Source organism: Fragaria vesca, linkage group LG3 (genome assembly GCF_000184155.1).
Source record: "Fragaria vesca subsp. vesca linkage group LG3, FraVesHawaii_1.0, whole genome shotgun sequence".
Taxonomy (NCBI): domain Eukaryota; kingdom Viridiplantae; phylum Streptophyta; class Magnoliopsida; order Rosales; family Rosaceae; genus Fragaria; species Fragaria vesca.
The window spans coordinates 3,551,123-3,575,496 of record NC_020493.1 but is presented as its reverse complement, the minus strand read 5'-3'; the positions used below and the strand labels follow the sequence as shown (position 1 = coordinate 3,575,496).

The 24,374-nt window shown below is 37.6% G+C and overlaps 3 protein-coding genes across 3 annotated transcripts in view; 1 reads left to right on the top strand and 2 right to left on the bottom strand.

The window, feature by feature from the left end:
- LOC101310880 overlaps positions 1 to 24,374 on the bottom strand; it is a 1,534,871-nt gene that overhangs the window by 172,343 nt on the left and 1,338,154 nt on the right. The window lies entirely within an intron of this gene.
- On the top strand, positions 6,200 to 9,141 carry LOC101301367 (vesicle-associated protein 4-2-like). Its single transcript, XM_004293516.1, has 7 exons — positions 6,200 to 6,694; positions 7,144 to 7,214; positions 7,334 to 7,415; positions 7,537 to 7,655; positions 8,306 to 8,383; positions 8,554 to 8,673; positions 8,755 to 9,141. The coding sequence occupies exons 1-7, from the start codon at positions 6,439 to 6,441 to the stop codon at positions 8,812 to 8,814; spliced, it is 786 nt and encodes a 261-aa protein (XP_004293564.1). The 5' UTR covers positions 6,200 to 6,438; the 3' UTR covers positions 8,815 to 9,141.
- On the bottom strand, positions 20,791 to 23,477 carry LOC101294828 (sugar carrier protein C-like). Its single transcript, XM_004293494.1, has 4 exons — positions 23,202 to 23,477; positions 22,767 to 23,089; positions 21,430 to 22,059; positions 20,791 to 21,340 (listed from the first exon to the last, which is right to left on the bottom strand). The coding sequence occupies exons 1-4, from the start codon at positions 23,329 to 23,331 to the stop codon at positions 20,864 to 20,866; spliced, it is 1,560 nt and encodes a 519-aa protein (XP_004293542.1). The 5' UTR covers positions 23,332 to 23,477; the 3' UTR covers positions 20,791 to 20,863.

Genomic DNA, 24,374 nt, shown 5'->3' with positions numbered 1-24,374 from the left:
ATTGGATGGAGGTCAGAACTCTGAAAAAGGTGTTGAAGGAACACACTGTTTGATTACGTGGTGGTGCGCAAATGATCGTCCTCGCCGTCTGGAGTTACTACCTCTCGACGTCAAGATCGCCGGAGTCAAATCAATCTCGATCTGCTTCTAATTCTTTAGATCTCACAGAGGTAATGCAGTTCTTTCTTTTAATTTTTGTTTCTCTCTACGATTCTGTAAATCCGAACGCGAGATATGTGAGTGTGATTTGCATATGTGTTGACGGATCGTGATTTTGATTCGAATTGCAGGAAATCAAGTGGAGGTGAAGATTGTGAGAGTTCAAACAGTAGTAAATATCTTGTAGTAGTTTTTGTCAGTGAAAGTAGTAGCTTTTGTTAGTTAGAGTAGTATTTTTTGTTGGTAACGGTAGTAGCTTATATTGATGAGGCAATAGCTTTTATGTCTGGCAGTAGTAGTTTTTGTATATAGGGGTAGTAGCTTTTGTTTATGTCAGTAATAACTTTTGTTGTGGCAGTAGCTTTTGTATATAGGGGTAGTAGCTTTTGTTTATGTTGGTGGTAGCTTTTGTTTATCTCGGTAGTAGCTTTTGTAGGCGGTGGTAGTAGCTTTTGTGGCTGATTGTAGTATTTTTTGTGATCGTCGGAAACCTCACAATAGTAGCTTTTGTAGGCGGTGATAGTAGCTTTTGTAGCTGGTGGTAGTAGCTTTTGTGGCTAGTGGTAGTAGTTTTTGTGTTCGTCGAAAACCTCACAGTAGTAGCTTTTGTAGGCGGTAGTAGTAGCTTTTGTAGCTGGTGGTAGTAGTTTTTGTGTTCGTCGGAAACCTCACAGTAGTAGCTTTTGTAGGCGGTGGTAGTAGCTTTTGTGTTCATCGGAAACCTCACAGTAGTATCTTTTGTAGGCGGTGGTAGTAGCTTTTGTAGTTGGTGGTAGTAGCTTTTATAGCTGGTAGTAGTAATTTTTGTCATCGTCGGAGGTCGGACAGAAACCTCGCCGGAGGTCGGTCGGAAATCTCGCCGGAGGTCGGCCGGAAACCTCTCTGGAGGTCCGCCGGAAACCTCGCCGGAGGTCCGCCGGAGACTGTTCCAAAATGAGTGGTTGTTGACTTTTTATACTAGTGGCATTCTTGTAAATATAAGGGAGAAAATCTAATTTTTTTTGTTGGATGGCAGTCTGTAATTATGTTGAACTTCAATACTTAATACAAAACCTTATTTAGACTTGGGTGGACTTATGTGGGTAAAAATGTTGGGGTGGATTTATGTGGGAAAAAATGTCTCAAAATGGACTTATATGTAATTGGCCCTTAATTTATTTATTTTCGTACATTTTGAAATTTTTATCAAAAAAAGTTTAATCCATGTTGTTTTGGATCTTGGCTCCGTCCTGCCTAAAAGGGGTGTGATCTCTAAAAGGTGCTGTTTGATCCTATAGTTGAGGTTTATACTACAAAGGATGAAAGCCTGGTCATAGTATGTTAAAGATTAAACAAAAGCAACAAAACTGATTGAACCTCTCCAAAGATTCCAATCCCATGATTCCCATCGTTACTATAATAGTACTCTAACAACAAAACTAATTGAGATAGACCTGTTTTCCCCCAAACGAAAAATATAACAAGAATCAAAGATCATAGTAAACATCGACAACTTCAAGTAGGAAAACAAATCTTCTGCAATGTGAACATTGGTTCTTCTAAACAGAGAGTTTGATATATCGCAATACCCAATATTAAAAACAATCAACTTAATTGCAGAGAAATAGCAAGGAATATGCAGATGATGACCAACACTGTGTCTTCTAGATGGATCAGCTAGCTTATTTGACATGGTTAGACATAATGTAGAATGTGTTCAACAGTTGAATTGTACAGACAACCAAAGAAAAGCCACTACCAATTGACAGTTGATGAATCAAAGAAAAGAAACACATCAGAAAATGAAGATAAGTGAATCAGAACCTGATGGGTTGGGAGGACTGGGAAGTCGAATCACGAAGCAATCAAGCTGCCCAGAAGAGTAAGAGAGTCTGCTTCGTTGTCTGCTGGTTCAGTTGAAGTTGAACAGATACTTCTCAGTCTGCTAGCTAGGAGTTAAGTGTGAAGTCTTCATTATACTTGAAACCAGTTTCTCTGACTTTAAATAAGATCAGGAAGCTCCTAACATCTTGGTGTCCCATCTAAGCTGTAAAAGACTAAAAGTAACCAAAAATTATGCAAAGTTAAAGGAAATACAAAATTCCAAAATGGATGACTTGAAGGTCACAGACAAGCCTCAGCTAAAGCAAACTAAACTATGCACATATTCCAGTGTTAATGTAGAATTAGCTATGTCTTGGTTAATTAAAATTATAACCATGATTCACGTGCATTTGATATTTAACTTGGCAGTTTTGTTATGCTACCTTTTATGAGAAATCAACTATCAAATCCAGGTTACGATTGATTAGAATCATACTGGCTACAAGAATGGTATAACTTCAATTTGCTTTCTCTTATTACTCTTTTCTCAGCTTGTGGTGGACAATTGGTATAACTAATCTAGGAAATGTCCCAAATAAGAAGCTAGCTAGGTAACATTTTCTTTTGTAAGTGCAAGCAATCCCCTTGGGCTTTTTACCAAATGTGTTTGTTTTTTCCGTGATCCAATTTCTCTCAGGAACTGGAAGTAGTGCCTTTAAACTGTGAACATGCATGTTGTAAGATTAATCCCAGACTAGTTAGCAAGCTTGCAGAACAACTCAAATATCTGAGATACCTCAACCCTTGGAGAATTCGATGTTCTTTGCTTCACTGGGATGCTTAAACCACCAAAAGCTCTCTTCTTTGTTGGCTCATTTGGAGGGTTTACAGTGAAAAGCAACAAGCAATGCTCCTAAAAATGCCTTACTTAGATGAGTTACATATTATGGAGCATCTTGTAGTACTGTTGATTGTATATTGCTCTTGTATATAGTATGTTTATCATACATGAACCTTGTAATTAAATCCAGAGGTTACGTTCATCGATCTCAGATAGAAAAAGCTGTCAGAAGTGGGATTTGAACCCCCGCCCTCGTTAGAGGACCAGAACTTGAGTCTGGCGCGTAAAGGTACATATCATAATAAACCTGCAGCCTAAGCCCAATATACATAGCCCATTGAGCAGTATGATCCAATCCAATATCCACAACCCTATCATTTCCACCACAAACGAGAAAACTTTGAAACAAAACCGATAAGCTTCATTACCCTCTTTTCTTCTTCTTGCTCCTGCCACTACACACTTTCAGCTCAGAAACACCAAGACATGTTCTTACTGAAACCCTGTAGAACACATTATAGCACACCGATTCTCTCAAACCATTCTCATGCGCATCAGAAGCTAACAAAAACGCAGACTTCCCATTTTGCAGTACCATTGAAAACTTTGTACCCCAACAGAAGAAACCTTAGCTTCAGAGGATGTAGTGGTGATGGACAACAAGGAGAAGGCAGCAGCAGCGAGAGGAAGCCATTCTTGACTTTAGAGGAAGCTGGTCTAGTAGAAATCTCAGGCCTCGACACCCACGAGAGGTTTCTATGTCGCCTAACGGTACTACTAACCACCTAGTCCCACTGTTCTTCTTATTGATCTTTTCTCTTCTGTATACAAAATCTGTGATTATTAAATCATAGCTCCCTGAGTACAAGAATCGATACACTGCTTTCGGTAGTGATAGACTAGCTTCCAAGAATGATAGGTATTCTAGCCAATCGCTAAACTAATATCTACGAGCAACTAGTTTATCACTATAAGAAAGTTACTGTAGCAACTACAAGTGTAAAGGTACTGAAATGTGAAATGTTTCGATCCTCAACGAACTAAAAGAAAGTTAATAAGGAATATCTGAATTTTGATGTTGTGTAAAAACCTCAAAATAAAGGAAAAAGAACAGCGGAGTATAAACTCAGAAAACAATCTCAACTAAATGAATTTGCATAAAGTCTTACAACTTCTCTATAAACCCTATTCAATTACAAATAACATAAATCAAGATCTCATTACCATGCACTAATACCATATGATAATCCAAAAATCATAAAACCTAATCAATATAGGATTCTTTCCTTTCAATCAAAGATCAACTAATCATATAATCAACATGAAAATCCTAAAGACTTAGGATTCACATTTCCTGCAATATATTAACTCAATATGATCATGAAACAATTTCTCGACAAAGAATCATGTAAGCTATTATCAAAAATGCCATAAATAATATCCTTAACCACTTAGCAGGTATTCTAGTTTTGATATAGGGATGCCAACAAAGTTCATACGTACCAATAAAGTGCAAAACAATAGACTTTCGCGAACTAAATTGGCTGTTTTGTGTATGCATAGATATCGTCATTGAATCTGCTAAGGGTGATATCGGAGCAAGAAGGATGCACAATTGAGGAGCTCAATGCAGGGAGGCTTTGTGACTGGTTTATGAAAGACAAGCTCAAAAGAGAGCAGAATTTAGGCTCTGCTGTTCTTCAATGGGATGACTCCCAGCCCTTTTAACTGATTGAAGGATTAAGTAGTTCTTGTGGTAAAGCCAATATTGTGAACGGCAGCACTTTTGAAATGCTCAGCTATATTAGCTTAATTTTGTGATCTATGCTATGCTTGAGTGAAATTAAAACTTGTATATCATTGAATCATAATTCCCATTAGAAGGATTAACCATTAGTTTAACCAACCAAAACATTCTTCGACTTGAAATTTGAATAGTCAATGCTGCCCTGATGACCAAGGCATCTCCCACGCGTATTTGACTTGTATATATTGAAACTTCTGCCTATTCAAAATCTTGTGGAAGACATGGTTGCCAGATAAATTATGCATCATGCATTTATGTTGTTATTTGTGTGATGTGATGCTACATGGGCCTAGCTAGTCGTCTACCGTTCATTCGCCTATAAATTATTTTGTTCAATCTTTAAATTTAAATGTAGAAAGACCGAATAATGTACAATAAATTGAGAGAAATGAATGTCTACCTTTGCGGTTTTTCAATTTATGAACATTTACTTAAATGACGCTCTTTATTGTGTGTTCAATCTCGTGCCCATACCATTCATTCGCCTATGAATTATTTTGTTCAATCTCTAAATGTAGAAGGACTCAAGGACCAAATAATGCATAATAAATCGAGAGAAATGAATGCCTAGCTCTACGGTTTTTCAGTTTATGAACACTTTTCGAATGAACGCTCTTTATTCTGTGTTCAATCCCGTGCCCATACCATGTTATATATTCAGTAACCGAGTTGGAACTTTGTATCACACTATATCATATGTTACTTGAACAAGTCATGCCTCCAATTTAGCCTTGATTGACTGGTTATAGAACAGAAAGAAAAACTTTGTGAATACCTTCAAAGTCCAAATAATAATACACCAAACACAACGTCCAAGCCTGGTATAGTAAATCCCACTAAACCAATCACATAATCAGTCACCAACCCCCACTTAAATTTGAAAATTTTCAAACCCAACAAATAAAACAGTAATTTATCACTAAACTAATCTCACTTCTAGTTCAAGTGACTCTGTGCCTAAATGCCTAATATGCGATATTGATTCCTGGCACTACAAGTGATTCGGTACCTAATATGCGACATCCATTTCTAATAGTGCAAATGACTCGGTTAACCTTTCACTAAAAACTTCACTCAATTAGTCCCCACCCCGTCCGTCCCTAATAAGTGCGCATCGGTGATATGAATCTCGCTTCAAATGTCACTGTTAATTTTTTTTAAGGTAAAATAATGTATAGTTCTTGTGGTTTGAATTTGAAATATATTCAGTCTTTATGGTTTTATTTTAAATTTGAATGATTCTTAAAGTCACGACTTTTTATCTAAATGATAATTTCGTAAATTTTTAGTTAAATTACTGACGTGGCCGTTAAAAATTACAATGTTTTTAATGGCCATGACCACGTTAGTATTCTAACAGAAAAAATTAATAGAAAGACTATTTAGATGAAAAATCATAACTTACTATTTAACGTAAAATAAAACCACGAATAAATGTGTCGACATCAAATCACAAAACATTAAACAAATTTCAAATTTTTTTTACAGTACCTGCGACAGTTCCCGGGACCAAAACCCAAAGTCAACTCACCCACACCCCCACGTCAACGCCTCCTCTACAAAAAGCCAATGCCCGGCCACTTTTCCATGTGAAGTACGGCGTCGTTTCGTCATTTTTGTCCAAACAGTCGTGCAAAAAGTGGAAGGATTTGATTCCACAAAGGCCAGAGAGAAAGAGCATAAAAGTGTGTCCTTCCTCTCGGACGTGAACTCCACCCGGTCAAAATCCAATTGAAATCCTCTCCCTCAGTTCCGATTTCCGGTCCTAAAACGTCGCCGTTTTCCTTCGTTCTTTCGTTTTCGTTTCCCTAATCTAATGCTCTGAGCGATGCCCATAGCTGACCACAAGTCGTCGACTTCGTCTGACAGAAAAGTCTGGGGCTTCTTCAAACGGCCGTTTCGACCGTCCGGTAACGCCGCCGCCACTACGACGTCGTCTTCTTCCATGTCGCACGGCCACCCCCACCCCAACGGCGACGGATCGGTTCCTCAAGCCTCGAGCTCCGTGTCGTCCGTCGCCAGGTCGCTGCTTCCGACTCGTCGTAGACTGAAGCTCGATCCCTGCAATAAGCTCTACTTTCCTTGTCAGTATTATCTCATCCATTTCTTGGCTTCTATTTATTTATTATTTTTTCTAATTTTTATTTGAATTAGCTGAGTAGGTAGATTTTGCTGTCTAATTCGATTTCGTTAGATTTTTCTGGATTTGATTTTGGATTTTGTTGCTAATTTTGTTGGTTTAAGCACGAAAATACCTGTTTTTTGGAATATTTCTGTTAAATCATCAGGATTGACATTTTGTCATGTTGTTATTTAGCTCATTTCAGAGTGGAATCATGATTTATTGCGAATCGGATTTTGGAGTAATATTATAGATGGTTCTGAAATGACATGATAGAGCTGGTGTCAATGGAGTTTGTTTTATTGGATCGTATACTTATTTCGGTTTGTGTTAATCGATGTATGCAAGTTTTAGTAGGGATTGTGGTGCTTGTGTATTCTTTTGTGATGATAAATTCTATGTCTCTTGTAGGTGAGCCTGGGAAGCAGGTTCGGAGTGCCATTAGAATTAAAAACACAAGCAAGTCCCATGTAGCGTTCAAGGTATGATCAGCAGTCTTGAATATGTTACAAGGTTTCATCTCGAATAATGTTGTTTGCATTGCTGAATTTGCTTATGTTGCCTGAATTTCCTGATGAGTTGATCACTTTTCTGTGCTTAGTTTCAAACGACTGCACCAAAAAGTTGTTTCATGCGTCCTCCTGGTGCTATTCTTAATCCTGGCGAGAGTATCATAGCAACAGGTAATGTTCTGTGTAAAAGTACCAGGCAGTTTCAGTTTAGTGGTTTTTTTTTTTATCCATAAGGTTTAATTTTGGTTTTCCGTATCATGTTCATCCTCTGAATGTTTGATTTCTATGGCAGTGTTCAAGTTTGTGGAGGTTCCAGAGAACAATGAAAAATTAGTGGATCAAAAGAGCAGAGTTAAATTTAAAATAATGAGCCTAAAGGTGAAGGGGCCTATGGACTATGTACCTGAGCTGGTGTGTAACATGCATCCTTCAACTGCTATCTTCAATTATGATGTTACTTTGTTAACCATGTTTTTAAAATTTGACTTGGATGTGTTCAATCCGCAACTAATTTTAAAAGGCCTCAGCACAGCTCTTCATCTAAAATATATATTAGTTGGATCAAATCATTTTAATTTGGGTGTACATTCAATCTAATTCTTTTATGTGAAGGCTTAGATGGGAGGTTATGGCTGAAGCTCATTTATATGTATAATAAACTCATTTAGATGAGATATACTGAGCTGCTGCAACATATTGTTGAATGACATATACATAGTCATTAATATCTAAATTAGTCTAATATCCATCATACTGTTGTCTTCTGGGATTATGTTTTTGTTTGTGTGACTAGTCCAGAGTCTAGACATGATGGGTTTCTAACATATTGAGTTCAAAGCTGATTCAGCTTTTTTCAGGGTTTAGGTTCTGCTGTTGATTGCATCTTGATAGGATATGACTTTTGATTTTGAAGTAATACTACTTTAATGGTTTAGGTCTTCGCTATTGATTGTATATATTGTTTACAGTTGATATAAAATGATATGAATCGGCAGGATAATGGAGTGTTCTTTTGCAATGTAATTATAGTACTGATCTTAGAAATTCACTCTTTCCCACAGTTTGATGAGCAGAAGGAACAAGTAGCAATAGAGCAGATCTTACGGGTTGTCTTCCTGGATCCAGAGCGTTCCACCCCTGTAAGTGTTGTTTGTTGTCTCACTATACATCGACTTGGTTTAGTAACTCAATGTTAGCATCTCTGTTTAAAAGTTTTCAAGAACGTCCTCATGCTTGTGACTTCTGGTCTGCTATAAGACACTCCAAATAGGGTATACATATTTGAACGATTGCACCTCATTTCTTGTAGGCCATGGAAAAATTGAAGCGTCAGTTGGCTGATGCTGATGCTGCGCTTGAGTCACGCAAGAAACCTCCAGAAGATACTGGACCAAAGATTATAGGAGAAGGTCTCGTGATAGATGAATGGGTAAGTACTTTGTTCTCTACTTTCCAGAGTTAAATATCTTATCTCGTTCGTCATCCATCTTACTCTTCTCATATTTTGTAGAAGGAGCGGAGGGAAAGATATCTAGCTCGGCAGCAGGTTGAAGGGTTGGACTCTGCATGAAATGGTGTTTCATTTGATCTGGTTGGTTGAAGTGAAAATCAATAGTGTTTTTCATTGTATCAGTGTATTCATGATGTATTAGTACCCATCGTATGTTTTCCTCTAATGTGAAGGTGGTTGTTGTATCAAAGAATTTGTTGAGGACAATCCAATATATTTTAATGTAAAAACGAAAACGAAAAAAATGTTCCAAGTGTAGCGTCTCCTATAATTAGAGAGTACTCTGAACTGTGCTAGTCTCTCAGGTGTCTGTAGGGTGTAGATAATGCCATTTTGTTTGTCCAGAGGAATAAAACTGGTATTTTGGCAAGTGTTTAGCCATAGTGTCCAACTGATGTCTTCGTATTGAGTAATTCTTCTTTGGCATTGCTTGGAAACTGGTTTAGACTTTAGACGTTGAACTCATATCCTGCACTCTAATGATGTAAATTGTAAAGGAATAATAGTCTAAATAGTGTCTCATTTTTTATTTTTCTAGAGAAGTTAACTTTTGATATCTCTTGTTTTAAAAATTTCAAAACAGTATCTCACGTTCTTATCCTGATTAAATAACGGTATATTAGTTCTGTTAAAAAGACAAGACTGACGGCAAACATATTTTAAAGGCTATTTTTGATCTATTCCCATTTTTGATTTTCTTTTTTTAACATTGTTTTTCTCTCTCTCTATATATATATATATACACACACACACGTTCTTCTTCCTCCTTTCCAGATCCAAAACCCAGAAACAAGTTGGAGCAGCCGAAACGAAAATTGAAAGACATTGACATTGTCCGGAGGCGGGCCTCCCGAGGCAAACATCTCTAGGCCCCGGTTGATTTAGAGTCCAGAGCAATGCTCATCAATTGCCCTGGATGCCGCTCTAGCGTCAAAGCTCTTCCTCGTGATTGTGTCTTGAAGCAGCAGTCCTCCCGAACTATTGAAGCTGTGTAGTCTAATCTATTCTGATACAATATTCATTTCTAAGTGCAAGCTTTCAACGACAATTGTATGACAGCAAATTCTACCATGGCATTAATGGGCACCCTACCATTTTGATGTATAATATGTGGCCAGTTACAACATGCAAGAATTTCAGATGACCTATTCAAGCTCCCTTGTAAATATTTCAAAGTAATGATTTTTCTAATTGACTCAACATTCATGAAGAAGAAGACTCATGATGTAGGCCTCATACACTATGCTGGTTGTAGTTGAATCAAGTTTAATTGTCTGGGGGCCGATGCCAATGATTTCTGAATAAATCCCCAGAAAAAAGAAGAATGTTAATTATTGCTGTTGGATAAAGATAACTTGTTAGGAGGAAACTTTTACTCCAAATATATGGAACTTGCAGTTGAAAGTGTAATGGTCATGAAATTGCTTTGCTCCACCGTTTGTTCTACTCTTTTCCTTGAGATCCTGATAGCTCCCAGTTTTCCTGTTAGCTTCTTTTCTTGGTTGGAGTTTTGTTTTAGACCCACTAACTGTAGAGATTGTAATCGCCTCGATCCAAATTATCCGTTTTATGTGTACTGTGTACATTTGAGTTCAACGAGTTCTTTTTCCATTCATATCGCTCTTCTGCTTTTTTTTTCTTTTTATTATTTGAAGTAGGAATATTAAGGATAAAAAGAAAAATGAAGGGTAAATTGGTCATTTTGTGACACAAATATGCTTGTCATCAGTCTCTTTAACGGAGCTAATGGTTGCAGATACCGTTCTTTGATCGCGGTAAGAACGTGAAATAGCGTTTTAAAGTTTTTAAAATGTGAGATACCACAAGTTCGCTTCTCTGAAAGGTGAGACACTGTTTGGATCATTTTTTCAATTGTAAGTGTGAAATTGCAGTCATTCTCTCTCTGTTTTTTATTTTTATTGGGAGTGAGATAACAAGTCCTCTTTATTACGTTAGTAAATTAGTAACATATTCATCCAATCAGTACTCGAACGGATCATCCATTATAGTATTTCTAATAAAGTCGGTCTATTCTCCCGCCGCAAATAAGTATATCCTCTTTCGTTCTCTTTAAAAACAAATGCCGTGTACAAATCATTTCGTCAAATTTAACTTTTCAATCGTTGTTTGGATCCATAGGAACACCAAAGAGGGACTCTAACGTTACACATTAAGACATTGCAAAGAAAGACGATGACCACGTTTCTTTAAGTAGCAAAAGCACATTGAGATTGCACCAAGTCTTAAATTAAACAAGATTTATCAGAGTGGCCTGGTATTAGTTAATTAAGGTCGGTCAACATATGGTGGCACTAGCACAAACCCAAGCCTAATACATAGCATGTCACCGCTTGCGTTTCTTCCCAAGTTTCTTCGTACATATTCTAAGAAATCAGACACCGTCAAATCAGTACAGAAAATACAAATCCTGCCAGTCTTGCCACTGGTATATAACCAGAAACCAATGGCTTCCCACTAATGGTTTTGATTTTGAAGTTATCCTAAACCACTAAACCACCTTCCCCGCCAACTGATACTGTCCCAAACACATTGGCTATATAAAGCCTTATCCAGTGCAGCTACAAGAAGAAGAAAAAGAAGAAAGAGAAGAAGAACAAGGTCGTACGCATTATCCAAATTAATATTCAATGAGTTATTCGAGGAGGGATTTGCTGGGAAGTACTAGCAGTGCTGTGGAGAGCAGCAGGATCGATCCGGCCGGTGTTCCGAGCCAGAATGCGAGGAAGCAGAGACAATACTTGACATGCAGCAGGAGGATTATAAATGCGGCGGAATGCGGTGGTGCTGAAAGCGATAGGAAGAAGCAAGCTGAGGCTGAGGAGTCCCTTCACAAAGTCATGTACTTAAATTGCTGGGCACAAAGCTAACTACAAGTCTACAACATTGGACACAGGGATGGAGAAGGACTCGATGAGTTTATTTGTTAACACATCCTGCTGCTCTCTTCTCATTTGTACATAGATGCATAGAACTAATTAATTAAGTACTTTTGGGTAGGATGATCTGTTTGGGCAAGTCTTGAAATGTACACTTTGCATGTATCTGAATTCTGAGGTTCATTTTTACTTTAACTTGAGTTTGGTCATTGTGTGATGCCATTTGCTAACCTATTGGGTTGTTTTTTTCGATCATGCATAGAGAGCAAATCTAATCACTCATCATTATGAAATTAATTGGTCTACAATAATTTCTCGTATGTCCTTGCCTTTTCTGATTGTTTACCTAGTATGTTCCGCAATTTCATTGTTGAGAATCGCAACGAAGTAAACAACTGGCCTCTTTGTGTTTGGAACTCATGATAGTCACGATTTGCTTGGCTGTAGTTGTTGGCTGATTCCACATCTTTGCCATTATAAATAGGAAGGGGTTCAATTAGGATGGCAAACACTATCAATATCAAGCTTTATTTCTACTTTAGATCGAGGAGGAAGAAGTAAAGATCAGTAGAAGAGAATGGCTAAAGCAAATAGCAATGCATCCATGGTCGTCTTGACTGTTCTGATGCTGTCTTTTCTGCTCTTAGTCTCTTTCGCTGAAAGCCGATCTCTTGGTAATTGAATCTGTATGGTTTTGTCTAATATCGTAGCGTAACAAAATATATCGATGTAACTAGCAAGGATAACCTGATATCCATATTTCTGTCATTTTTCAGTCATATGTATGCATGCATGGGTTAAAAATCAACCATATATATCCAAAATAGCTGAACCAATTGATACCCATAATTTGCAGATTTTGGAGTATCAGCTGGTTTCTGCATGCTAGGATTGGTTTCTTGCAAGTAAAAACATTAAAATTTAGACTTTAAAAAATGAATGATTTCGGATTAATGAACTGCATGCATGCATAGTGGTATTGAAAGCAAAGGTGCACAAATTAACTTAGATCGAGTCACTGTAAAGCTGCATGAACATATATAGATACATAGAGTTATGTGGTTATATATATATATATATATATATATATATATATATATATATATGTTTGAAGAATTTCATTGACACATTTTAGTTTGGTGTTGAAATAATGAAGAAGGGATCCTGAAGCCTGCCACCCTGAAATGTGATTCAGTGTACGGTGTGAAACCAGGAGACACCTGTTTTGAAATTGCTGAGGCTTTCAACTTGCCTGCTAAGTTCTTCAATTCTATCAACCCCAATCTCAATTGCAAAACCCTCTTCGTAGGCCAATGGGTTTGTCTTTATGGAGAATTGAGTTTCTAAGCTGCATGCAGCTCATAGTTCTTGATACTCGAATAATTGGAATGCATGAATAATGAATAAAGAGATGATAAGAGCTAGCTAATCAAATGATGGCAGCACGCCATTTTCCGTTGTAATATAAGTACTTTCCAATCTGTAATTTGAGTTCCTAATATATATTAAGAAAGATTTACAGTTTTTTCATGCGAAGAAAGGTTAAAGTTTTTTGATACAAAGAATGAAAAAAGGGTTAAAGTTGCTACACAACCACCCACTACAAATCTCACCACAAATTACTGAGACGCATCAGCAAGAAAAAAAAGGTGAAATGAGAGTATTTTTACTATTTTAGTTATTCAACAATGGATAAATTAAAGAGAAAAACAGGAAGAAGTAGTTTAGATTGTACTGTGCACTTGCACCGACGTGTAGTTAAGAATATTCAAAAACAAATTTAATAAAACAGTTTGTTCACAAAATTTGACATATTTTTACAATGAGTTGGGTTTAATTTCTTTTGATGAGGTACCGCATGCTGCTCAAGCTCTGCTGGATGATCTAGCTGGTGTTAGGAGAGCTAGAAAAACTGGTTTCTGCTCAAACTTACAGTTTAGTTTGTAGTCTTTTTCTTCCTTCTGTTTGGGCCTTTAGGTCCCCTTTGTAACCAAAAAAAATAAAAAATTGACATATTTTTATAAGGCATGAATTAACAGCTCATGCTTAATTTGAATATGTTTAAAACTATGGATGTTACTCATAGGGTTAAACACCCAGTTGACAAACACTGAATGAAGCTCATTCACATATATAAGTCATGTTCTTAAATAGTTAAATTACATGAGAGCACAAAGAGCTAAGAGTTTTGGACACAAATATGAAGAAGAACCATGCACAAAATTTAAACTCAATATCCTTGTGGGATGCCATTTTCTAACCTATATATACGGTTGTTCTTTCTCATGAGTAGAGAGCAAATGTGATTAACATATACATAAATGTTTGTCTTTGCATGTTCTAATTGTTTATCTAGTCCGCATTTTCATTGTTGAATCGCATCAAATGAAACAACCGGCCTCTTTGTGTTCAGAACTCAGATAGTAACGCTTTTGTTGGCTTTACTTTGTTACCCTGATTCCACATCGATCTTTGCCATTATATAAATAGGAAGAGGTTCAGTTAGGATGGCAACACTATCAAGATCAAGCTCTCTACCACAGAGGAGGAAGAAGTAAAGATCAGTAGAAGAGAATGGCTGAAGCAAATAGCAATGCATCCATGGTCGTCTTGACAGTTCTGATGCTGTCTTTTCTGCTCTTAGTCTCTTTCGCTGAAAGCCGATTTCTTGGTAACTAAATCTTCATGGTTTTGTATCTATATACCTAGCGCATAACAAAATAGATCGATGTAATTATTAGCAAGCGGATCTCGAGCTCATTGATACCCATTTTTTGGAGTATCAAATGGTTTTGGTTGGTTTCTTGCAAGTATAATCGATCATTAAAATTTTAGACTGATTTGAAAAAAATGAATGGTTCGGAACTTCGGATTACTGAACTACATGCACCAAGTACTACTGCATGCATGCAGAGTGGTATTGAAAAATGCAGAAATCATTAACATAGTCAAGTACTGAAAAGCTGCATGAACATATGTTATTTAGTTAATTATATGAATCTTAATTTGAAGAATTTTATTGACAGATTTTTGTTTGATGTTGAAATAATGAAGAAGAAGAAGGGCTAGGGATCCGGAAGCCAGCCACCCTGAAATGTGATTCAGTGTACGGTGTGAAAACTGGAGACACATGTTTTGAGATTGCTGAGGCTTTCAACTTGCCTACTGAGCTCTTCAATTCCATCAACCCCAATCTCAATTGCACAGCGCTCTTCGTAGGCCAATGGGTTTGTCTGGATGGAGTAATAAGTTCCTGATTATTAAGCTGCTGATCATGCTCATAGTTCTTGATACACTTGAATAATTGGAAAGTAAATCACTTATGAATTAATAATAGTAAGAGAACTAATCAAGTGATGGCACTACTCGCAACTCCATAGCCATTTTCCACTGTTATGTATTTGGTATTGGAATATAAAAATTTCAATGTGTTTCTTCAATTTGAGTTCCTGATATTATCAAGAAAGGTTATAACCTTCTGACACTGACACAAGCATAATTTCTTTATTATGGTGTTGCTTAGAGAAATCGTATAATTTCTGTATCACAACACTGATCCTGTACGTATTATCATACTAAAGAGTACGATGGTGTATGATTCCTAATTTTAGAGACTGGCTTCTCCAAAGGAGATCAACTACGTACTGATGACTCTTTTTAAGCATCGAGTCATCGTCTCATCGACTTTAGAATACACTCTTAAATGGGGTTTCGAGAAAATGGGATTCAAAAGCCCTGTTTTAATCTGCTGCTAACTTATCGTTCATGCACACAAGTGTGCACAAAGAGCTAAATATTTGGACACAATGATGACAAGCGAGAAGCAAATTTGCCTACCCTATCCGAGTGTTCTTTCGAATAAGTTAAGCAAATTCGATCATTCTTATGAAACTAGTCTATAAGTTATGGGATCCATAGTCTGTTCCGCAATTTCATTGTCGAAATTGCATGAAAGGAAACAACTGGACTCTTTGTCTTTTGCATGCATCTCAGATAGTAACGATTTTCTCATCTTTACCTGTTGGCATGCCGCCACAGTTTTGCCATTATAAATAGGAAGGGCTTCAACTGATCGAAATGGCAATTAAAATCAAGATCAACCTTTCAAGTTCAGAGGGGGAAAAGAAAGAGAATGGCTAAAGCTTATACCAATGCATCAATGGTGATGAACTTGACAGTTCTGATGGTGTCTTTTCTCCTTCTAGTCTCGTTGGCTGAAAGCCAATTTTTCGGTAATCTATATATAGAGGACCTCTGCCTATGATTCATATATATATGCTTAAGATTTTCTACTAATTAACTTGCTGCTTATGTTTGATGTTGAAACAATGAAGGAAAGGGGATCTTAACACCTCCCAGTCCTGTAGCTCCCAGCCCTCCTTCCCCTCCCACCTTAGAATGTGATTCAGTTTATGGTGTAAAAAGTGGAGACACATGCTTTGAAGTGACTCAGACCTTCAACCTCACTACTTCATTATTTGATTCACTCAACCCCAATCTCAATTGCACAGCTCTCTTCATAGGTCAATGGCTTTGTCTTGATGGGAAATTAACCTAAGCTACTGTAATTTTCTGGGGTCCCTTTTTTTTTTTTTTTTTTAGAATGAAATAATGACAGTACAAAACTACAAATTGGGGAAATTGATCGTTGGTTGTAATAAAATTATAGTCTTTGATTGGATACACACACCGACACAGAGGCACAGAGCATATAGTTGGACCCATAATGGGCCTTTGATTTGCTGCTAAAACGTAAAGAATAGAAGCCCAAGATCTCCGGTACTATTACTACAATAATGGAAGCCCAAATTATGTAACACACGAATTATATGAACTAATGTTCGCATGACTAGCATCATGTGTGCCCTTTTGTTTTCTGCTCTGTTTCTTTTATAACTCGGATAATTTTATGTTGGATTTAATTTTTTATTTTATTTAGATAGACATTTTAAACATTTCAAAGTTTGATGTTTGTGACACCAAAGATTATAAACATATTTTGTATATAAAGAAGTGATAAAGCTGTTCGAGTTTGTTTGATATATAGCAATCACACAAAAGTCACTTGCATCATGCAAAGTGTGTATGGCAAGACTACTTGCTCGAATAGAACTTTCTGCCCCAAAAAGGACTCAATTGTATGCATCCTCAGCTTTATGAACACAGGGATATGAGGGGGACATGCTCCTTGAGCATCCAAAGTTACCAAAGACTAACAAACTTGAAACAAGGACATAATTAGAATATGATACCCCCATCTTCCTTTTGAGGTTGAGAAATGAATTCCACTTATCCAACTCCTATCCAAAAACATATCCAACACGACTCAAAGAGAGAACCAAGAACTTGTAAAGTTCTTCTAGCTATGAATTAAAATCTAGTCATGCGATTCTTCTTTTGCTTCATACCAAGGCCGTGACCAAAATGACAAAGCACCTCTCTTTTGGTAGCTACAAGGTTTTTTTGTCCCAAGAATTGTGTGGTATCTAATTCTTATGTTACCAACTTGGATTCACCGCCAAGCTTTGTACAATTTGCAATACCGAAAGTTCTTAAATCTCATTATGGCATTGGAGGAAAAGAAAAAATGCTACAACTAAAAGCATGTGATATATATTTTGATGCTTCTCCCACTTGAATAAAGCTATATGATAATGACTGGTATTGATCTTCATGATCTTATGGTTGTATTTAGCACGTTCTTCATCCATTGCTAGAAAGTCCCTTCTTATTTCTCAGACAAATCATTTGATTAATCCCTTGTGCAGTTGTGCGCCATTATCTATTTGGGTCGGTTGATGTTGTTGTTGATCAATTGTGCCATTGGTTGTTCATAAACTCCCACTTATGTAGCAATCGGTTTAACTAGTGGTACAGATTACATAAATTTAGACACATATCATCTTTATTTGGATTATTGTTTTATCACTTAACATTACCTGAATTCTTTCACACTTTTACATATGTCAGTGAGATTTGAACTCATAACTTATATGATGTCAGTTAAGTTATGTCACATCCCGACCCGTAAATTTTTACCTTATTTACTAGCTTGGTTATAATAAGAATTTTACCGTCTCCGTCAATAAGTTATGGTTTAATTGGTCCCTAGAGGGGTTTTGAGGGATGATTATTTCGGAGAATTATTCGTAGAAGAAAAAAATTTGACGACGGTAAAAATGGTAAATTTTAGCTAGTAAAAGGTAATTTTTATTCGGGGTGTTTTATTTTGGATTTGGGTTGTATAAGAGTGTTGGACCGGGCCAAGAGGTGGTCAAAGCCCAGCCCTCTCTTTTCCCTTTCTCTTCTCTCTCTCCCGGCCTCATTCCCGAGCTCTCCCGACCCGGAAACTTTCTGGCCGCCGTCCGGCCGAGATAGGAGGCATGCTTGGTGTCGATTTGAAGCTTGGAGCATCCTCTACAAGTTTAGATAGGTGGCAGCCCGTGTCGCGCCACCGTGAAGGAGAAATCATGCCGAGAAGCCGCTGCTGTGCGTGGCGGGGTTTTCGCCGGAAAATCCTTTTCCGGCCACCATAGCCGGAGCTATTGGTATCATTTGGACGCTCTCTCTTCCAGCAGCAAACCTCTAAAAGGATTCATCCTAACTCGAGCTAGGTAAGGAGAATCGGGTGTTTGAATTTCCTAGGGTTTTCTTGATATGTTTGGTTTCGATTACCCTATTTAGGCTTGAAATTGGACTTAGTGATAGTTATGAAAGTTGTTTGGGATGTTGAGAGGAAGATGCTGTTAAATTTTCATAGGAATTGGAGGTCGCCGGAATCGGCCTCCGGCCGTCGCCGCCGCCGCCGCTGTTTGGGAGTTTTGTGTAGTTTTAAATGTGGAATATTAAGGGGAGTATATTGTTATAAGTTATGGAATTTTTGGATGAGTTTTGGATAGGTTTATGAATTTCCGAAGTGTGGTATTTTTGGCGGTTAATTAATGTAGAATCCGGCCGTAGGATTTAAGTCGTATTTTTGGGGAGGTTGTAATTACGGCTGCTGAGTATGATATTTAAGTTCGGATCGTTTCGATTTAAGAATATCGAAGTTAGGCAATGATGAGCGTAGTTATGGCTCTCGGTTAATTTTGCCTATTTTGTTTAAATATTGGAGTTTTAGTTGGGAAATTAATTTTATATTTGTGCCAGGGTTCGAGGAAATCTCTCTGGAGTGGCGATTTGGATTTCGTCGGGCTTATGCCTAGAGTTGTGAGTGGACTTTTGTTTTAAATAATATGCATGCTATGGTTCATGAATGAACAATTAATGTCATGGAGCATTTTGACGTCATTTTAATTTTTGACAATCTTATTTCTCTTGGAGAGTTACCGAAAATGGGATTTTCGGTGGATATAATTATGTATTTATGAGAGAGAGTATGTATATAAAATGCTAGCTAGCCATATGTGTCTGTCCACCTTAATGGCGTAGCATATAGCCGCATTATGGTGTGACGTGAGCGTTGGACGCGAGCGTAGTAGCCCTATATGAGTGTTTAATTACTATATAGGGGGTATGGGCACATATTTATACACCCGTCTGTCCACCTTAATGGCGTAGTGTAGCACCGCATTAAGGCGTGACGTGAGCGTTGGACGCGAGCGTAGTAGCCCTATATAGACCCATGAATTTATATAGGGAGTATGGACGTGTGTAAATACATACATATATTATAGAGCCTGAGAGGCTCGATATTTATGAGATAAAAGTTTTATCGCTTGCAGCATGCATTCGATATTTGTTGGAAATTGATTTTGGGAAACATAAATATTTTATTCGTTAATTTGTTTTTTGTCCACTCACTCTAACATGTTTCAAATGTTTTCCCCTGGGCTCTTCGTTTTAAAAATGCCCAGTTTGCAGGATTGCATAGTTGAGATCGGGCGTACATGGGGATGAGGCATAGTCATCATATAGCTTCCGCTTGTTAATTTATTATGTTTCCTTTCTTCCTGTTAGAGTTGCTCTGAACCTATAAATGGTTGGATATGAGATTTGTATAGATTAGTAAATAATTTGGGTGGTGTTGTGATTTGGGGAGCACGGAGGCTCCAGGAGTTTAAGGTTGGATTTAAATTTTCAGAAGTGTTTGCAGGTATTATTAGGAAGGGTTGTCCATTTTCAAGGGAGGTTATGCCGATTTTTCGGTAAATTTTCCTTGGAGGTGGTCCCCGCACGACTTACTCTGGGTTTCAGGGTGAAATTTAAGGTGGGTCGTGTCAAGTTAGCTAACCAACATGTCACGGCTCACTGACGCATTTGACAAATACATGAAAGAATGAACAAGTTATAGATTATGTCGTGTGGTCATTGGTTATAGGTGAACTCTCATTATCACAAATGTGGCTAACTATACATTATCGGAGAAATGTGGGTCGAAGAGGCAGTTCATCAGATCTAGTGTAAAAAATGACATGTATCCGAAATATTAAAGATTGTGAAATTTTAGTTTTTGACATATTCTATTTGAATTATTATTTCACATAACTCTGTCTGGTAACAACCATAAGGTATATCCGTAATGTTTGTCAAATGAGTCATCAATCCGCCATGCTTAGGGTGTCAAGCATCACACCATGTGCTATGTTCAATAATGTGCCTTGGCAAATAGACCACTAGAGGCAATGAACATCGAAAGGTCTAAACATTGTTGCTTAAGGTTTATATCCAACTCATGTACGCGTTCTTTGAATTTAGACGAAGTATCTGGACTACTACTATTAGATAAGCAAACCAATGACGTTAGTTATCATCTCACTCAAGAGGGACTAAAAACACCCAAATTGAAATGCCCTTTAAGCCATTTTAAGCAATTCCATCATTACATTGAAAGCCACTCATCATGAACTTGCACTAGCTAAGCCGGTGAGACTAATTTAATACCATCATAAAGAAATTGAATTTGAGGGCCATCTTAAAGTTTGCAGTAAAAATTGTCCAAGAAAATAGGAATAGGGCCTCTTATATTGAATTGGATTGGAAATGAGTGCGCATATATTGGATTGGAAATGAGTGCTCTCGTAAGAAGTCAAAACCACAATCCACTTATGGTCCCAACAATCCTCATATGATTCAAAATATATGGAAGCCACAGAACAATGTATGTAAATTGAAGCACAGAAACTTATATATATCAACCTTGCGAATCATGGAACAATAGTATTTACTACTACCAAAACTAAACAAGTAAATTGGGGATGCATATTTGCCAATTACACAGTTTTGACAGTTGTTGGCTTGCTCATCTCATAACCATCATTAGGGTAATCTTCATCAGTGACAAATCTCTTCCAGTACCAATGCTGCTTCCACACCCTGCTCATCTCTTCAATGGGGATCCCCTTTGTCTCAGGCAAGAAGAAGTATACGAAGACGGACATAACAAACACGAAGAACGCGAAGAAGAGGAAGAGACCGAATTTCAAGTGGCACAACATTGTCAAGAAGACTTGAGCCACAATGAAAGTGAAGATCATGTTGACTGATACATTGACACTCTGAGCAGCTGATCTAATCTCCAAGGGGAAAATTTCACTAGGGACTAGCCACCCTAGAGGACCCCATGACCAAGCAAACCCTGCTACATATGTGCAGATGAAAATCACCACAACAATTGCATACCACTTTGGTAAGTTCTCAGCATTTCCATTCAATCCAAATTTTGCACCAATGCAAGCCGCCACAACTATCTGCAAATAGAAAGAACAAAACCCAATTAGTTAAATCATGAAGAAAAAAAAAATCCAAATCGAAAAACAAGTGCTTGCTGCTTAAGTACCTGGCATATCAACATTTGAGTTCCACCCTCAAGGAAGAGCTTCCTCCTTCCCCACTTATCAACACCATACATGGAAACACATGTTGCAGCAACATTGACAGTTCCGGTGATCACAGCCGAAATGAGAGAAGCATCATCTCCGAAACCAATTGTGTTAAACAAGACAGGAGCGTAGAACATGATCACATTGATACCGGTCAGCTGCTGAAAGAACGGAATCAGAATCGCCATGCAGAGTTGAGGCCTGTACTTCCTCTGAAGTAGATTCCTCCATGGATCCTCTATCTTCTTAGACTCATCACTAGCTACAACAAGGTCATTGTACTCCTCGCTGACATCTTCAACACCGCGAATCCTCCGGAGTTGCGTCTTGGCCTTCTCGTTCTGGCCGCGCTCGATCATAGAGTTTGGTGTGTCCGGTAATATTAGGGAGCCAACGGTGATGATAAGGGCTGGGACTATTGCACCACCCAAACTCAAACGCCATCCCCAACCGCCCTTTATCTTTGCAAAGAAGTAGTTCAACAAATTGGCGGCAAGGATACCAATTGTGATTGAAAGCTGGAAACCAATGTTGAGAGCTCCTCTGAACTTTGATGGCGCCATTTCAGACAAGTAGAGTGGCACAGACTGTAAATCCAAACACAAGAAGATCACAAGATTAATTAATTAAGTCCCAGAAGATTTACTTTACAAATAATAATCTGATAGACGTGAACAAAAAGGTCAGGATCAAAAGGGCCACATGGTTTTGACAAGCTGTCATGTTTTCGTATTTGAGAAATTATTTATCAAAAGGAATATATCAAAGATGATGACAGCTTTAATTTAAATACAGTATTTCGGTTGCAATTTCATATTCAACAGAGTTGCCATCAAAGTAAACGCAGGCGAAAATAGGTGCACAGTGAAGTCACAAACAAAGAAAAACCAGCTCATGTTGAAGTTTTGAACTTCCATATTTTTCCACATTCTTATCCCATCACACATCACACCCTAGTTAGTTAACTTGTTTGGTTTGCTGAAAACACACAATTAGTGACCATCTTGATAGAGAATAAGTGACGATTTTTCCTCATATATTCCCAGTGACAAAATTTAGGTGAGGAGAATAATATACAGAAACAGAAAAGGAACATTCATTTAAACATGAAATCCCATTTCTGGATGGATCCTTAAAAGTTAATAGTTTTTCGTCATGTTCGATATCAGATCTGAACAAAAAGTTAAACCCAAATATATTGCTGGAAGAAAAATCATTGAGCTTTGTTTTCTGACAGCACATTCTTGTTTACGGACAAAGATATATATACAAAGATCCAAACAATTGTTTTTACCTGATTGGAGAATCCGATACCGAAACCAAGGAATATCCGGCCAAGAATCAACATCCACACAGCTTTGGCAGCAGCATTGATGATGGCACCGGCGCAGAAAAGAAGACCTCCGAACAGCATGGACCATTTCCGGCCAAACTTCCGAGTGATAGTGGCTGCCACAATCGAGGCCATGAGAGCAGCCAAGTACAACGAAGACGTGAACATGGTCAACGTCTGACTGTCATACTGGCAGTACTGGTTGGTCGATTTGTCCAGCTCTTTCTTGCGGTACACAGAAGGAAAGAACTTCTTCAGGAACGAGTCCATGGACGTTACACCACCTATAACAAATAAAGCAACAAATTCATTTCAGTGTTCAAGATTTCAGGTTTGTTCAACCAATAAAACGAGTATATACGTTACTAAAGTGTACATGGTCAAGAAAATAGTTACCGGAGATTCCAATGTCGTAGCCGAAGATCAGCCCCCCCATGGCGGCGATGATGCATGTTACCAAAACATAACTGGTGAGTTTTCCGGCGTATTCCTGGCCCCCGCCAGTCGCTATACCTACGGCAGGCATTGTCGCCGCGCTTCTTCGACAAACGAAAACTCAAAGAAAGAACTCGAGCTAGCAGAAGGGTTTGAAACCGAGGACTTTGTTTTGAAAAACTTGAAATTGAACCAGAAGAAAATAGTGAGAGCACAAAAGGCAGACACAGGAGGAAGAAGATATAATGAGGTTTTGGACAAAGGCCAGTAGGTCTGTATAAATAGAAAAAAGGAAACTATGGACCGGGAGTTAAATTACAAACAACCCCCTTGAGTTGTCAAAGAAAACAATAACTTCAAATATTAATCATCATTAACTTCACACATACAAGCTGTAATTTTCTTAGGATAAGATTGGATATGATTTGTTGGAGTATTCCATAAACAAGCTAGCACAATTACCTTAATTATATGTAAAACGTACCAATTTATAATCCAACAATTAAACGTTAAAAACTACTTTGGAAAGTGACCAAATAGATAAGATATTGTCCAATGATGTCTAATATATGTTTTCACATTTTTTTGATTTTCCACAATGAAAATGATTAACCAAGTAAGTAATTTTTTTTATATATATTTTTTAAGGGTTTAAAACCCAGCCAAACTGGTAATCAAGTAAGTAATAATCACGTACACATTCACACTTAAAAATGGAAAATGGATAAAGGGATTTCACTCAATGAAAAGTTGAATGCCAATGAGGCTGACTTGCCCAAAGTTTGACACATCTCCCCTTCATATTTGGATGTGTAATGTACACTTCATACTAGGATTAGGATCACTTTGATTTTGGATAAGTTGTCTATGTTGCCATATTCGAGTACATACCAAATCTGAATCAAGATATTAGACGTCGCGGACAATATCGTGTAGATAACTAAAAGTTTTAGATAATATTTGGATATACACATCATGCTTGGATGGAATTGGATATGGTAAGCAAGAGTTTTGGTACGTCGGCCATGCTAGTCTAAAACTATACCTCCCATTAATCATGGGATTTGTAGAAAAATGGGGAATACGTGACTTAAAAGGGCCTTTACAATTACACCAAAGTAGTCGGTCCATGTG